Here is an 18,004-nt window from a genome sequence, read left to right as displayed (position 1 = left end):
TAATAGACGCAAGCATTTTCCACACTACAGAAGTTAAGCCATAATTCTCCATCTTTGGTTTACCTCCTTTTTTAAAACAGTGGCATTATATTTGCTATTTCCTCTGCCATCTCTTTTAGTACCCTAAGATGCATTCCATCAGGTCCAGGATACTTAGCTCCATTAGTTTGCCCAACACTACTCTTTCGTGATAGTGATTGTTTCCAGGTCCTTACCTACCTTCGTCTCTTTGTCATTTATTGGTATGTCATTCATGTCCTCCACTGCGAAGACTGACACAAAATGCCTATTCAATGCCTCAATCGTTTCCTCATATCCCATGACTAAATTCCCTTTCTCATCCTCTAAAAATCCAGTGTTTACTTTAGCCACTCTTTTTCATTTTTTGTATTTTGGAAACTCTTGCTATCTGTCTTATAAATGCTAAACGGCATTTATAAAATGGTGCCAACATATTTGTTTAGTGCTGTGCATTCCAGTTTGACATTTCTTGCTGGGTACTTCCCGGCCTGCCTGTTTTCTCATTCTGCACCCCTGTACTCAGTTTCCTGGCCTTCCTTCGCTTCCTGCCATTTCTATCATTCCCAAGTTCCAAGTCCCACTCTCTCATTTTTACCTTTTAAAAACTGTGGCAATTTTCTCCTCACTGCCATTGAACTGAAGTTGTGCGCTCCATTTGGTGGCATTCATTGGACAGTGCAGGTAGTAATTTCTATTTTTAAATAATACGCTGTTCTATCTGCTCTTCCTGCCAAAGTGGACAAGTTAACATCTTTCTACATTACACTCCGTCTGTTTTTTTCTCACTTACTTTGCCTATTTATATACTTCTGTACATTCCTCATATCCTATTCATGACTTAGTTTCCTTCCTACCTGTGCATCTTGAGCAAGTTTAGCAACCATACATTTCATTCCTTCATTCAAGTCATTAATTTACATTGAAAACTCTTGAGTGCTTGGTGCTGATCCCTATGGTTCATTGCTCATCACATCTCCCTCTTTTACATCTTGATTCTCAGTTCTTTCTGGAATGTTCCTTAGAGTCATAGAAGTTTACAGCATGGAAATAGGCCCTTAGACCCAACTTGTCCATACTGCCCAGTTTTCACAGTTAATCTAGTTCGATTTGGTTGAGTTTTGTCCTTATATCTTCATTCCTATCCCATCCATGTACCTGTCTAAATGTTTCTTAAACGACATAATTGTATTTGCCTTCAGCACTACCTCTGGCAGCCCGTTACAGACACTCACCACCTTCTGTGTGGGAAAAAAAAGCCCCTCTGGACTCTTTTGTATCTTTCCCCTCTCACCCGAAACCTGTGCCCTCTAGTTTTAGACTCCTCTACCATGGTGAAAAGCTATTTGCTATTTACCTTATCTATGCCTCTCATGATTTTATAGGTCTCTATAGGCCTCACCCCTCCGTCTCCTACGCTCCAGGGAAAATTTCCTAGCTTATTCAGCGTTCTATATATTCAAACCTTCCAGTGCAGGTAGCATCCTAATAAATCTTCTCTGCACTCTTTGTACTTTAATTATATCCTTTCTATAGTAGGGCAACCAGAACTGCACATAGTACTCCAAATGTGGCCTTACCAATGTCTTGTAGAACTGCAATAAGCTGCCCCAACTCAGTGCTCTGACCAATGAAAGCAAGCATGCTGAAAGCCTTCTTCACCCATGCTGTCTACCTATGACTACTTTCAAGGAGCTATGAACCTGTACCCATAAGATCATAAGACAGAGGAACAGAAATTCGGCCATTCAGCCCATCGAGTCTGCTCTGCCATTCAATCATGGCTGATAGGTTTCTCAACCCAGTTCTTCTGCTTTCTCCCCATAACCCTTAGAGTAAGATAAAAGGTTGGCACAACATTGAGGCCTGAAGGGCCTGTATGTGCTATACTGTTATATGTTCCACGTTCTGTCCTTTGATACTCAATAACCTATCTATCTCAGTCTTAAACATACTCAATGACCTGGCCTCCTTCTGAGGCAATGAATTCCATAGATTCACCAATCTCTGGCTGGAGAAACTTCTCCTTATCTCCGTCCTGAAAGGGTCTTCCCTTTACTCTAAAGTTGTGCCCGCAGGTTCCAATTTCTCCTACCAAAGGAAGCATTTTCCCAAAACCTACTCTACCTAGGCCATTCAGTATATTCTGTATGTTTCAATTAGATCCCCCTCATCCTTCTAAAGTCCATTGAATTATAGACCCAGAGTCCTCAAAAATTGTTCATATGTTAAGCTTTCATTCCTGCGACCATTCTCATGAACCTCCTCTGAACACGTTCCAGGGTCAGTACATCTTTCCTGAGATATGGGGCCCAAAACTTCAAATGTGATCTGACCAGAACCTTATAGAGCCTCAGAAGTGCATCCTGCTTTTACATTCAAGTCCTCTCAAAATAAATGCCATTATTACATTAGCCTTCCTAACCACTGACTCAATCTGCAAGCTTACCTTGAGAGAATCCTGAACTAGAACTCCCAAGTCTCTTTGCACTTCAGACTTCTGAATTTTCTCTCTATTTAGAAAATAGTCCATGCCTCTATTCTTCCTACTAATGACCTCACACTTTCCCACATTGTACTCCATCTGCCACTTTTTTGCCCACTCTCCTAACTTGTCCAAATCCTTCTGCAGCTTCCCCGCTTCCTCAATGCTACTTGTCCCTCTATCTATCTTTGCATGATCTGCAGACTTAGCCAGAATGCTCTGAGTTCCTTTATCTATATCATTAATGTATAAAGTGAAAAGTTGTGGTCCCAACACTGAACCTTACAGATCATCACTTGTCACCCTGAGAAGGACCCTTTTATCCCCACTCTGTGCTTTCTGCCAGGCAGCGAAGCTTCTATCCATGCTAGCACCTTGCCTCTAGCACCATGGACCCTTATCTGTCTCATGTACGGCATTTTGTCAAAGGCCTTCTTGAAGTCCAGATAGATGACAATCATTGGCTTTCATTGGTCTAGTCTGCTCATTACATCCTCAAAGAATTTAGCAGATTTGTCAGGCATGACCTCCCCTTGATGAAACTTGTCATGGAAACTTTGCTGATTTCACCATACACCTTCAAGTATTCAGAAATCTTATTATTCACAATGGATTCCTGGGTCTTACCCACAACCGAGGTTATGCTAATTGTTCTGTAATTTTCTGTCTTTTACCTTACTCGCTTTTTAAACAAGGCTGTCATGTTAGCTATTTTCCAGTCCCCGGGACCTTCCTTGATTCTAGAGATTCCTGAAAGGTCACCACTAATGCCTCTGCTACCTCCTCAGCAATCTCCCTTAGAACTTTGGGGTATAGTCCATCTGGTCCAGGTAATTTATCCACCTTCAGACCATTCAATTTTTCTAGCACCTTCTCCTTGGTGATGGCCACCATACTCAGCTCTGTTCCCTCACTCTCTTGAATTTTTGGGATATTACTTGCGTTAATGATTTTTGAGAAGATTTGTAGCTCAGGTTGATGATAAGTTTTTAAGTTGACTTACTGAGCTGGAAGATTTGTTTTCAGATTTTTTGTCACCATACTAGGTAACATCATCAGTGAGAGTCTCCAGTGAAGTGCTGGTGGTATGTCCTGCCTCTCTGTTTATAGGTCTTGGTTTCTTAATGTGGGTGACATCATTTCCAGTTTTTTTTCAAGGGAAGGTAGATAGGATCTAAATGAATGTGTTTATTGATGGAGTTCTGGTTAGAATGCCATGCCTTGAAGAATTCTTGCGTGTGTCTTTTTCACCTGTCCTAGGATGTGTGTGTTGTCCCAGTCAAGATGGTGTCCTTCTTTGCCTATATGAATGGAAACTAGTGATAGTGGGCCTTTTGGTGTCTACTTGGTGTTCGTGTATCCTGGTGACAAGTTTCCTGCTTGTTTGTCCGATGTAGTATTCTTTACAAGATGGTATCTTGTAAATGATGTTAGATTTGCTGGTACTGTCTAATGGATCCTTTAGTTTCATTAGTTGCTGTTTAAGTGTGTTGGTAGGTTTGTGGGTTACCATGATGCCAAGGGGTCTTAGTAGTCTGGAACATTTCTGATATGTTTTTGATATAAGGTAATGTGGCTATTGTTTTTAGTTGTGTTGTATCTGCTTGTTTGGGTTTGTTTCTGAGGTATTGGTGGATTGTGTATTGGGTATTTGTTTTTCTTGAAAACCTTGTATAGATACTTGTGTCTTCCATCATGAAGACTGACTTGAAGTAATTTTTCAGTTCCTCAGCCGTTTCCTTGTTCCCCACTGCTATCTCTCCAGTGGCCAAATATCCACTTTTGCCTCTCTTTTGCTTTTTATACATCTAAAGAAACTCTTACAGTCTTCCTTTAGGAAGGCTAGCTTACCCTTATATTTAATCTTCTCCCTCCTTATTTCTTTTTTTTTGTTGCCCTCTGTTGGTCTTGGTAAGCTTCCCAATCCTCTGGTTTCCCATTGTCCTCACCACATTATATGCTTTATCTTTTACTTTTATGCTATCCCTATCTTGCCTACTCAACTATGGTTGCCTCATCTTCCCTGTATCGTGCTTCTTTTTCCTCTGGATGAATCTCTGCTGTGTCTCCTGAATTACTCCCAGAAACTCCTGCCTGTCTTTCCTGCTAGGCTTCTGTCCCAGTAAATTCTACCTAGCTCCTCCGCCATGCCTCTGTAGTTGTCTTTTTTCAGCTGTAATTACCTCTGTTTCTATCTTCTCCCTCTCAAATTGCAGAGTAAATTCAATCGTATTATGATCACTGGTTCCTTCACCTTAAGCTCCTTTATCGAGTCTGCCTCATTGCACAACATTACATCCAGTATTGCTTGTTCCCTAGTGGGCTCCACCACAAGCTTCTCCAAAAAGCCATCTCGTAGACATCCCACAAATTCCTTTTCTTACAATCCGCTACCAACTTGATTTTCCCAGTCCATCTCTTTGTTCTGACACTCACCCCAGGGCGCACAATGCTACTTGTATCGTCTAGAGTGAGGGCTGATGCAAAATATCTGTTCAATTCATCCACAAATTAATTATTTTTCATCATTAATTCTCTCTGCTGGAGGATCAATGCTCACTTTACTTAATCCTTCCTTTTTACCTGTAGAATCTGTTATTGTTTTGTATTTCTGTCTGACTTTCTCTTGTACACTTAATTTCTCCCTTGTAGTCAATCTTTCTTGTTTTTCATATTTTGCCTAAACTTCTATTTTGCATAGTAACACATAGTAAATTTACAGTAGAAATTGGCAGTAAGGATGTGAGATTTACCCAATATAGGTTCTGGACAAATTTCTCATCTTTCCTGGCAATGTCATATTTCAACAACACATCTATTAGCTTTTAGTGATAAACATAATCAAATGCTTTTCATTGTCTATGTGATGCATATACAAGCATTTCTGTTTGCTTCTATGATTTGGAGTGTTGGAATGGGGTGTACAAAGTTAAAAATCACACAACGACAGGTTTTGGTCAAACAGGTTTAATTGAAAGCACTAGCTTTTGGAGCGCTGCTCCTTCATCAGGTTGTGGAGTACATAATTGTAAGACACAATTTATAGCAAAAGTTTACAGTGTGATGTAACTGAAATTATACATTGAAAAATACCTTGATTGTTTGTTAAGTCTCTCATCTGTTAGAATGACCATGTTAATATCCCTGGTGAGACCACACTTCGTATATTGTGTCCAGTTCTAGTCATCCTACTATAGGAAAGATACAGAGGCTTTGGAGAGGGTGCAAAGAAGGTTTACCAGGATGCTTGTCTTATGAAGAAAGGTTGAATAAGCTCCGACTTTTCTCTCTGGAAAGGAGGAGGAAGAGAGGAGACCTGATCGAGGTATACAAAATAATGAGTGGAATAGATAGTCAATAGCCAGAGACTTTTCCCCAGAGCAGGATTGACTGGCATGAGGAGTCATAGTTTGAAGATATTAGGAGGAAGGTATAAAGGAGATGTCAGAGGTAGGTTCTTTACCCAGAGAGTTGTGAATGCATGGAATGCGTTGCCAGTTGTGTTGGTGGAAGCAGAGTCATTGGGGACATTTAAGCGACTGCTGGACATGCATATGGATAGCAGTGAGTTGAGGGGTGCGTAGGTTAAGTTACTATATTTTACATTAGGAGTAAACCTCGGCACAACACCATGGACCAAAGGGCCTGTTCTGTGTTGTACTTTTCTATGTTCTTTCATATGTAAATCACAAAACTTTCTTTAAAAGTTACATTCTTGGGTTAACTTTAATAATTGGTGTCAGCCCAGATAATATGTTGAAGGTGTTCATGCCTTCTGTGCTGTTGTCTGTGCCATAATGTGTAGACTGATTCTAATCTTAAAAAATGAGTTAACAGAGTCTTACATAGACTCATGCAGTTTTTGAGCAAAATACAATGTTAGTTGTATCATGTTTTCAGAGAATTGGATGTATTTACAAGGGTAAAAGTTACAGATAGAATATTATGAACTTGCAGAAACAGGAATGGCCTTACAAAATATCGCAGATTAGATAAAACCTAGAAGTTTAGAGTATAGATTGTTTTGGTGTTTGTACTCAATGTTAATTAGAAAAAGTATGAGAAGTAATCAAAGTGAAGATTGAATGGTGTAACAACAGAACAAGTACATTTGTCTACTTCTTATAATTTGTAAGAGAAGATGGTAATTGTAATGCTGTAGTCAGAAGCATACAGATAGCTATTTAATTTTATGAAGATGAAGGGAATGCTAACAGCAAGAAAAATTGAGGTTAGAAAGAACTCATGAGGTTAAAAACTGAAAATGCTGTAGAAGCAGTAAATCAGAAACAAAAACAGAAATCAAGGGATGTGTCGAAAGTGCAGGAAAATGGTAGTGAAAAAGATGAATCATTGATGGTGGAGCAAACTCGAAGGGCTAAATAGTTTAATCCTGCTCCTGTTTTTGTGCTGTGTTCTTGTAAATAAAGATTTGTAAAACAAAATAGCATCTTTTGAAATGTGGGTACAAAACGTATGCTTCAACTCCATGGACAGACCATAAGATAATTGAAGAGGTGTTTGAAATTACAAGAGCAAAAATAACTCTAAATAGTGACATACAGAAATGTCAAAAATTCAGCAAAGCTCCAAAAACTTCAAAAAGCTCCAGTACCTTCCAAACCTAGATAGAACAGTACAACACAGTAGGATCACTTCCATCTAGAAGAACAGGAACAGCAGATAGGTGTTTCAGGCTCAAAATCCTGGAAATGTTTCCCTAAAGCACATGGACCACAGCCATTCGAGAAGGCACTAACTAGAGAAGGGTAATAAATGCTGCCGCAGCCATTGACATCTGCATTCCATGAACGAAATGGAAGCAATGGAAATTTGACCAAAGCTAAAAAAAACTACAGAGTTCCATTCTAGAGGATAAAATGGAGGACATCACAAGAGATCTTGATCTTTGCAGAGTTGGATGACAGATGACAGCGATTTCAGATAACCTGTCATGAATGTGTGAGAGTGGCACAAAGCAGATCAGTGTGGCATATGACAACAAATCACTGATAGCCATAAACCGCAGTAATAATCCAGGTATCATTCTGATACACCATCCTGCATTCTGAGGCCAAGATAACCTTCTAAAGATGCAGTGTCCAGAATTAATTAATACTCCAGATGTGGAATGAACATATAAATAAATAAATATCTGAGCTATGATTTCCACTCTCTCATATTTTAGCCCTCCTGCTACAAAGGACAGAATTCCATCCGATTTTATTTTGATTATTTTAATGATCAATATGCCCAGATCCTCAGATATCTTCAGAATTCCAGTTTTGTACTGTTTATCCATTTGAAAGTACGCTGTTCTATCCATTTTAGTCCCGAAGTAGATGAACTCCTATTTTTGTGCGTTGAGACCTATCAAGGTTTATCCATTTGCTTAATCTTTTTGTAATTTTATGTTTCTGCCACGTTGCTTGTAATGCCAGCTATCTTTGTGTCATCAGAAAATTTGGATCTGACTTCCATTTCCATCATAAAAGTATTAACAAATGTGGTGAATAGTTGAGATTTCTACATGTCCTTGCAGGATACACCCGATTGCTTAATTGAAAGTGTCCGCCCATTATTGCCTCTCTGTGTTCTACTGCTCAACCAAATTCCTAGGTCAGTAATTTGCATTCAGTATCATGGGTTCAGCTTTAAGTAACAATCTTATACTGAAGTTTGTTGAATGCCTTCTGAAATCTCTAGAAATAACTTCTGTTGGCAATCTGATGTCCACTTCTTTAAGCACACCTTCAAAATATTTACAACCTCTGCTGCTGAGCATCCATTTGGAAGAAAATCCATTATTTAATAAAAAGAACCACGCTGACCTTTTTGCCCCATTGTTAATCAGCCTCCAGCAGCTTTTACTTGTATTAGTCACTACTAGCCCCAAGTTATGGGACTAGGTCTGTTTTTGTGATACTCAGTTGAGAAATAAAGTCAAATATTGGACAATGACATTGAATTGGAGATTGCACAATGCTGAAATACTGATGTGCCATTGACCATAAGAAATAGGAACAAGTATAGGCTGTTCAGCCGCTGAACCTGCTCTGCCATTCATTAAGGTCATTGCTGATCCAACATTCTTCACGTCCACTTTCCTGTGTTTTTCTCCTAACCCTTGATTCCCTGACTGATCAAGAATTTATCTATTTCAGCTTTGAATATGTGCAGTGTCTGTGACAAGAGGTTCCAAAGACTCTCTACCATCTAAAGGAAGAAATTCCTCTTCATCTCAGTCTTACATTGGCACACCTTTATTCTGGGCCTTTTGTCTTATATGAGTACTTGCTTCTGAATTCTAGTGCCTCAATTTCTGCTGGATGCACACCTAATCCTACTGTAATGGTGAAGTAATGAGGAGGAAGCTGAGTGGGTATATGTTTCTTCTTGGGATTTGGTTAGTGATGGGTGCATGTTAAAATTTAAAGAACAATAAACTTAGTCAGTCTCAGGACAGTTGATTGCACAGCTAATGCTGTTTTCTTGGGACGGTTTAAAACTTCCTAGATTTCAAATGTTCTTGTTGCCACCACCACCAATGCTGGGTACAACTAAATGTTTCTTTTTCAAAATGATTGCTAGTCCCCTTGCAGTGACCTCAGCACAAAATCTGGAAGTGCTACAGTTCTTATAGAAATAGATGTGAAAGCCACCCACTGCCTGTCTGTCCAGGTGATCAGTTAAAGAATCCATTGCATTATTGAAAGCACAGATGAGATCTTTCATTGTCCTCATTTGCATTCTTGCCAACACTGCTAAATGCAAAATTGCTTCTCATTGCCATCCCTTACCATGTCTCATTTATGTCTTTGTAATAAAGATGTTGAACTTGTGAGGTATTTGGAACATTTTCTAAATTTGTTCATGGGATGAAATCATTGCAGGCTGGGTCAGCATTTATTGTCTATCCCTAATTGCCCAAAAGATAGTTAAGAGACAACTCATTGCTGTGGTTCTGGAGTCACATGTAGGCCAGACCAAATAACAACAGTAGATTTTCTTTCTTAAAGGACATTAGTGAAATCATGAGTTTTTAATGACAATTAACAGTAGTTACATAGTCATCACGATTAGTTTTTTTAAATTTCAGATTTCACATCTACTGTGGTGGGATTCAAGCCCTTGTCCCCAAGATATTAACCTTGGATTACCATAATGCCACCACCTCTCCAATGAACCATCAACAATTAAATGATTTTAGTTATTATTTTTGCAAGTTTGTGTTGCAAAACTTCAATGTGACTGCATAAATTATTGTTCATTTTAATATATTTCTATTCTCTTGACATTTAGGGCTCGTTATGCAAGTACCTGAGTCTACACAGCAATGATTGGGTTAGTTCCTGTAGGCTGGCACATTCCATCACCAAGGGCCTTGCTTACCTTCACACAGAACTGCTACGAGCTGGTGAGAGACAACAGCATTCATAAGACCTGCCCATCTTACTGTCACATTGTCTATTGACCTTTTGTCACTTATGGTTTTTGTTGTCTGCGTGTTGAAATCACTTACATATTGTTTGCTTTGAAAACTGTAATATTTGATACACAGTGGTATGTGATATAAATATAGGGGCTTGATCCAAAACTGCCATTTTTTTTTACATAACCTACCAATCCCCAGTGGGATACTGACAGTCTGACCCCAGTAAGGTATAAGATGGATCAACCAACTGTTCACTTTGTTTGTAAAGTTCTAGAATCCATGTGGGTGGAATAAATTTTGAAAGATAAAAGAGCAGTAAATGCCCAGTTTTCAATTGTTGCATTTCAAATCATGAGGGGACCAGTGTTGAGACTGTACGAGAGGCAAGCCTGTACAAAACATCATTATCGTGTAGTGGGGTCATTCTGATATCAACATGTATCTATCAAAGGTTCACAATGATGATGGATATGGGGTAGAACACCCTTTCACTCCATTTAGCTTTCCTGTCTGCCTATTGTGGTCTGTTTCGAACACTCAGTCTTGACCCTTTTCTGTTTCACTTGCATCGTCTTTTCCAATCTTCCCATTTTCTTACCTTGCCACTTTCCTTTCTCCTCTTTTTCTTGCATCTCCTTCTACTCCTTCCTGTCAGTTTGCCTTTTTCTTATTGTGTTCTTGTATTTTAACTTTCTCTTTATCTTTGCCTCTATTCATGCTTTGTAATTTTCTCCTTCTCTCTTTCCCTCCAAATAATAGGAATGACTTAAATCCCTTTAACATGTTGCTCAACTCAGAATTCTGCCAAGTTCCTAGAGTGAAAAGTTGTTGATTGGGTGATTGCTGACAACAAGTGCCTATTATTTTTTATTCAAAGGGATTACACTTTGAGGAAAGAACCTCTTAATCGTGTCTACCAGATAGTTCTAGCTGAGCATGCTAACAGTGAAACATTTATCACTCCATTAGATCAGTATAAGTCAGCCATTACACATCGGGACCTCAACAGCAGGAATGTGCTGGTGAAGAATGATGGCACTTGTGCCATCAGTGACTTTGGCCTTTCCATGAAATTGACTGGTAATCGACTGGTTCGACCTGGGGAGGAGGATACTGCAGCCATCAGTGAGGTGAGCAACAGAAGAGTTGAAGATTGTGCAGGTATCGTAGCACATTTTCTTGGAGTTTAAAACACAAGGGAGTACCATTGGCAAGTGTAATGGAGTCAGTTATACCACCACCTGATGTGTACATGCGCAGAAAAGTGCTATTAGGAATATTATTGTCTATTGTGCACATGTATAGAGGCAGTGCTGGGTGGGACTGACAGTTATCATATTCTGGATTAGTGGTGCTGGAAGAGCACAGCAGTTCAGGCAGCATCCAAGGAGCTTCGAAATCGACGTTTCGGGAAGGGCTTTTGCCCGAAACGTCGATTTCGAAGCTCCTTGGATGCTGCCTGAACTGCTGTGCTCTTCCAGCACCACTAATCCAGAATCCGGTTTCCAGCATCTGCAGTCATTGTTTTTACCTACCTGACAGTTATCATACACCTGTTTTACTGGTAGAAAGGGTATAAGGAGTAATGCACTGTATATGTTCTAATGCAATATATCCTTTCGGAGTTTCCATAAATTTAGTAAAACTGCCACTGTGACTCTGATTAATAAGGAATTACTGCAATTCTGAAAGATTGAGAATGTCACAAGATGACTTATTTGTTTTGAAGCTCAGTTGCTGTGCAACATGTAAAAACATCCTTATATAACCTCTAACTGACATGGCCAGTCGAGGCTTGGACCGTTAGCAGAGTCTGCTCACAATGTTAGGTTTCCCTGTCCCTTTTGTTTGGTGTATCACACCTCTCCTTAAACTGCAGCTCTCAGCGCATCGATGTTTTGTTGCTTAGTGAGGTTGTGAAACTGGGCAGTTTTGGAAATTACTTGTTTGACCTGAGGCCAAAACAAATCTGATTCCCAGGCAACAGCATTTCTCCAAATGGTGCAGAAATTTAGTCAGTTGGAATTGACAATGCTGATTCTCAGTGTTTTTTGTGTGAAGCGTTGAAAACACAAGAGATTTTCCTCTTCTGGCAGTGATATTTCTTTCTTTGTCCCCTCTTCCACAGGTTGGCACAATCCGTTACATGGCACCTGAAGTGCTAGAGGGAGCTGTAAACCTGCGAGACTGTGCCTCTGCTCTCAAGCAGGTGGATATGTATGCACTAGGCCTCATCTACTGGGAAATATTTATGAAGTGCACAGATCTTTTCCCAGGTAAGAAAATAACAAGCATTAACACATTGCCTTTTTACATAGCAAATGTCTCATGTTGCTTCACAGGTGTGCTATAAAACAAAATTTGACATGGTGCTACATAGAGAGTTATGAGGACAATTGACCAAAAGTTGGTCAAAGAGGCAGGCTTTGAAAGGTGTCTTATGCAAAGAGAGAGAAGAGTCTCGGGGAGTGGATTTCAGAGTTTTCGGCTGAAGTGAATGAAGACATGCCTGCAATAGTGAAGCAATAGAAATCAAAGATCAGGATGGGAGGAGTGCAAAGTTCCCAGTAGATTGCTGTCTTTCTTGCATGTGTGCATGCACGTATGCAGATAAAACATATGACCCAGGAGCAGAAGCATGTCGTTCAGCCCCTCAAACTCACTCTCCCATTCAGTAAGATTGTGTTTCAAATTCCAAATTCGAGTCTACTCCCAACAGCTTTTGATTACCCGTGCCAAACAAGAATATATCTAGCTCTGCTTTGAAAATACTCAATGGCTTGTGACCCCACTGCCTTCCGAAGCAAGATCACCCAACCCTTATCTCTGTCCTGAAAGTCGCACCCTAATTTTAAAACTGTGCTCTCTAGTTCTTCAATCATCTACAAGTCTGTTCAAAGAATCAGAGTTGTTATAATACAGTAAGAGACAATTCGGCCTATCACGTACGTGTTAGGTCACCAATGTTTCATTTCATTTAATGCCATTCTACTCCTCCTTCTCATAATCCTGTGCATTGTCCTTTTCAGATAGCAGACTGACCAACTCTTGAATGCCTCATTTGAACCTGCTTCCACCTCACTCTCAGGCAGTATTTTTCAGATCTCAACAACTTACTTTTGCTTCTTTTACTAATTACTTTAAATCTGTATCCTCTCATCCTTGATCCCTTTGCAAGTGACAGCATTTTTTCCTATCTACTCTGTCCAGACTCCTTTAAATTTTGAGCACCTCTCTCAAATCCCCAAGAGCCTTCTTTAAGGAGAGCAGTTCTAATTTATCCACTTTTTTGTTATAGCTGAAGTTCCTCATCCCTGGAACTACTTTTGTGAATTTTCCAGCACTTTCTTCAAAACCTTTGCACCCTCCCTAAAGTGTGATGCCCAAAATTGGAGACACTATTCCAGCTGATGCCAGAACAGTATCTTATAAAAGTCCAACATAAACTCCTTGCTCTAGTATTGTATGCCACTACTAATTAACGGCAGGCTAGTATATGCTTTATTAACTGTGCTGTCAAGATTTCCTGCCTCCTATGATGATTTTTGCACATATGCACTCAGATTGCTTTGCTTCTGCATGACATTCAGATTCATGCCTCCATTTTGTTATATTGTCTTGTCATCATATCAAAATGAGTAGGTTCACATTTCTCAATATTGAACTTCATCTGTCACCTGAGTGCTCATTCCATAGTTTGTCTACATCCTTTGAAGTTCTAAGCTATCTTGTTCTCTGTTCATAATGCTTTCAATTTTCATATCATCTGCAAATTTTGAAATTGTGCCTGTACACTAAGTCACTATATATAATATACATATATATATATCATCAAGGAAAAACACTCAAACTTTCTACCCCGGGATAGGTATGCTACCACTGTGCTACAAGATGCATTTTTTAAAATTAGGATCTTATAAACATTAAGTTCACATTTTCTTTCAATGTATTCCACTTTGCCTACTGACTTGACCTATCTATATCAATCTGTAACCTACTGTGTCATTTTCATAATTTACTTTCCTACCAATGTGCTTCCTGACTCTTAGAGCCGCAGCTAAGAGACCCATTATGATCTTTCAGGAACACAGGCGTTATGACTTAGTTCAAAAATATATGACTGACTTTTGACTTGTATGGATGACTTGTGCTCTGTAGTACAACTGTTAAAATCAATTAGGAATCATACTGATGCCATGATAGTGGGGGAGTGGAAGGATGATGCATAGTGAGATTGTCTTCTATTGCTTATCTCATCAGGAGAAATACTGTACAGTGCTTCTGATGTGATTTTATTTGTCCCATGACCAGGAGAGTCAGTGCCTGAATACCAGATGGCTTTCCAGGCGGAGGTGGGGAACCATCCTACTTTCGAGGATATGCAGCATTTGGTCTCTCGGGAGAAGCAGCGACCCAAATTTCCTGAAGCTTGGAAAGAGAACAGCCTGGTGAGCAAACAGGATTTATAATCTCATAGAATCATACAGCATGAAAACAGACCTTCTAGTCCAGCTAGTCCATACTGACCATAATCCCAAATAAAATTAGTCCCACCTGCCGGTGGGGGGTTGGTCCATCTTTCTTATACAAATGTCTTTTAAATGTTGTAACTGTACCCACATCCACCACTTCCTCTAGAAGTTCATTTCTCACACGAACCACTGTCTCTGTCAAAACAAAAATTGCCTCTCATGTCTTTTTTAAATCTTTCTCCTCTCACCTTAAAAATATGCCCCCCAAGTCTTGAAATCACCCAAGTGAGGGAAAATACACTTGCCATTCACCTTATCTATACTCTTCATGATTTTATAAAACTCTTCAACCCCCTCAACCTTCTAAGCTCCATGAAAAATGTCCCAACTTATCCAGCCCCTCCTTATCACTCAAGCCGTCTATTCCCGGCAACACCCTGGTAAATCTCTTCTGAACCATCTCCAGCTAAATAATGTCCTTCCTATAACAAAGTGACCAGAATCTCACACAGTAGACCAGAAGAGGGCTCACTAATATCCTGTACTACCTCAACATAACACCCAAAGTCCTTACCTCAAATGTCTGAGCAATGAAGGCAAGCGTGCTAAATGCCTTCTTAACCACCATATCTATATGTGACACAAACTTCAAAGAATTATGTACCTGAACCCTTCGTTTCTCTGCCCTACTTTTAATTATGATTTGGAGGTGACGGTTTTGGACTGGCGTGGACAAAGTTAAAAATCACACAGCACCAGGTTATAATCCAACAGATTTATCTGGAAGCACGAGCTTTCAAGGCGCTGCCACTTCACCAGATGGTTGTGGAGCAGGACCGGGACAATCAGCCTCGGACCTTTGGATGACCATCCTCCAAGGTGGACTTTGAGGCAAGCAACAATGCAAAGTGGCTGAGCAGACGCTGTTAGCCAAGTTTGATCCCCTCAAGCGGGACCCTGGGTTCATGTCACACTACAGGTGACTCCACTGCACTATTCTCTCTCTATCTAATACAGGCACTCTCTCATGCGCACATGCATCCCCGCAATCACACCCATGCACACACTCTCTCACACTTTTAAATGCACTCACACCCATGTGCACACTCTCATACACGCACCCGCTCTGTCTCTCCTGCACGTGCACACATATAAATTTATGGGGTAGATCTGTAGTTGCAGAATTACATCTTATTTTGCTCAAAATCTGCAAAATCCATGTAGGATTCTGAAAGTCTCACTTTAGAAATAAAACTTACTCAACATTGAATCAGACTTTAAGTTCACACCTTTCATACATTGTCTGAGCTAAGAGAACACCTACTGTTAGATAAACTAAGCCATCTTGAGAATGTAACTTAAAAGGAGTTTTTGCATTTATATATTAAAAAGCCTAAACCAGTTTATCCCATCCTAAAAGATGCAAGATTTAATCTAAGTTTGTTTAATATACCATTATAACTCCGTGATACTGTAACCCTTTTGCTATACGTTTTGTCTCTTCTGGTCCTACTCCACAGCTACCTGATGAAGAGGCAGCGCCTCAAAAGCCAGTGCTTCCAGATAAATCTGTTGGACTGTACCGTGGTGTTGTGTGATTTCTACTTTTAATTGTATAAGCCCAACCCTTGTTTGTTTAACTAAAGTGCAAAATAAACTCCATCTGCTACTCCTCAGCCTGGCTCAATTAATCAAAATCCCTTTGTAATTTTAGATAATCTTCTTCAATGTCCACTATACTACCAATTTTGTGTCATCTGCAAACTTACTAACCATGCCTTCTATATTCTCATCTAAATTATTTATAAAATGACAAAAGTGGACCCTGTACTGAGACAGTATTTCGCTCGCACAAAACCATGCTGACTATCCCTAAATCGTTTCTTGCCTCTCCAAATGCATAAAAATCCTATCTTTCAGAATCACTTCCAACAATCTACCCGCCACCGAAATTAGACTCTCAGGTCTACAGTTCCTAGCCTCCTCCGTTCTTAAACAATGACAAAACATTAGCCACTTTCCAGTCATCCAGCACCTCACCTATGGTTATAGACATACAAATATTTCTGCAAGAGGTCCCACAATTTCCTAACTTCCCACAATGTCCTGGGATATACTAGATTGGGTCTTGGTGATTTATCCACCTTTATATTTTCTAAGACCTCCAGCAAGTCCTTTTCTGTAATGTGAACTGTTTCCAAAATTTCAATATTTATTTCCCCGAGTTATGTAGCCTCCATTTCTTTTTCCACAGTAAGAACTGACATAAAAAAACTCATTTAGTATCTCCCCATCTCCTGAGGTTCATCACAAAGATCTTTGTTCTTGAAGTGGCCCTACTGTTTCTCTGGTTGGTCTCTTGCTCTTAATATACTTGTAGAATCTCTTTGAATTATCCTTGACCTTATTTACCAAGGCTATCTCATATCCTCTCTTTATCTTCCTGATCTCCCTCTTTAGAATGCTCCCTTTGCTCTTTATACTATTCAAGAGATTCATTTGAACCCAGTTGTCTATATCTAACAGTTGTCTATATCTAACATATGATTCTTTTTTATTCTTGTTTAGAACCTCAATGTTTTTATTCATCCATTGTTCTCTAAGCCTACCAGCCCTCCCTTTCACTCTTACAGGAACACAATGACTTCAATGTTTGAAAGCCTCCTACTTACCAGGCAACCTGTGACCAGTCTACTTCATTCAATTTTTGAAAATTCTTGTCTCATATTGTTAAAATTTGCCTTACTCCAGTTGAAAACTTCAATTGTTATGGAAGGCTTATCCTTTTCCACAGCTACTTCAAAACAAATAGAATTATGATCACTAGACCCAAAGTATTCCCCTACTATTACTTTAGTCACTTGCCCAATCTTATTACCCAAGAGAATGTCACATTTTGCTCCTTCTCTTGTAGGGACATTTACATTTCAATAAAGAAAATTTCCTTGAACACATTTAACAAATTTTTCACCATCCAAGCCTTTAACACAATGTCTCCTGGCAGTCCCAGTCAATATTTGGAAAATTGAAATCACCTACTATTACAACCTTACTATTCTTACAAATATCTGAAATTTCTCTACATATTTGTTCCTCAATTTCCCTCTGACTATTGGGAGGTCTATAGTACAATCCCATCAAGGTGATTGTTCCTCATTTATTTCTCATTCAAACCATATATTTTCACTTATGTTTTTATATATTTTATGCTTTTCCTATCTGACGGCTGATGGAATGTCTTTCCTGAGTATAAAATAAGAGGATACCACAATGAACGAGAGGTTCCAGGAACTGAGTTCAGTTCCAGCCCTGAATTGATGGAATGAAAATTTGCTCAATCCTGGAAGATCCAAAATTCCTATAGACAATCTCAATCCAGTTACCGGTTTGACCTAGTCATTTAAAAAAAGACCCAAGCTGTGGAAGGAAAATCAGCTGATATTGCCACTCCAATTATTACCAATGATTCTTCTGGGCAAGTATGCGTGTCAGATGATTATTGGTATATAGGTCCTGGCTTCACTCCACTTACATCAGTAAGTGTTTCTTTCTAATTTTAATTTAAATTTTAAAAAAATTAATCAACCTGTTATG

At 39.4% G+C, this 18,004-nt stretch overlaps 1 protein-coding gene across 1 annotated transcript in view; it reads left to right on the top strand.

The window, feature by feature from the left end:
- bmpr2b (bone morphogenetic protein receptor, type II b (serine/threonine kinase)) overlaps positions 1 to 18,004 on the top strand; it is a 312,441-nt gene that overhangs the window by 282,009 nt on the left and 12,428 nt on the right. The window contains exons 7-10 of the mRNA XM_072578670.1: positions 9,806 to 9,920; positions 10,908 to 11,068; positions 12,067 to 12,214; positions 14,250 to 14,386. Coding sequence (XP_072434771.1) covers positions 9,806 to 9,920; positions 10,908 to 11,068; positions 12,067 to 12,214; positions 14,250 to 14,386 — 561 coding nt within the window. The remainder of the gene's footprint in view (positions 1 to 9,805; positions 9,921 to 10,907; positions 11,069 to 12,066; positions 12,215 to 14,249; positions 14,387 to 18,004) is intronic.

Source organism: Chiloscyllium punctatum, chromosome 10, assembly GCF_047496795.1.
Source record: "Chiloscyllium punctatum isolate Juve2018m chromosome 10, sChiPun1.3, whole genome shotgun sequence".
Classification (NCBI taxonomy): domain Eukaryota; kingdom Metazoa; phylum Chordata; class Chondrichthyes; order Orectolobiformes; family Hemiscylliidae; genus Chiloscyllium; species Chiloscyllium punctatum.
The sequence above is the reverse complement of the archived record's forward strand: the minus strand, read 5'-3'. Positions and strand labels throughout refer to the sequence as shown.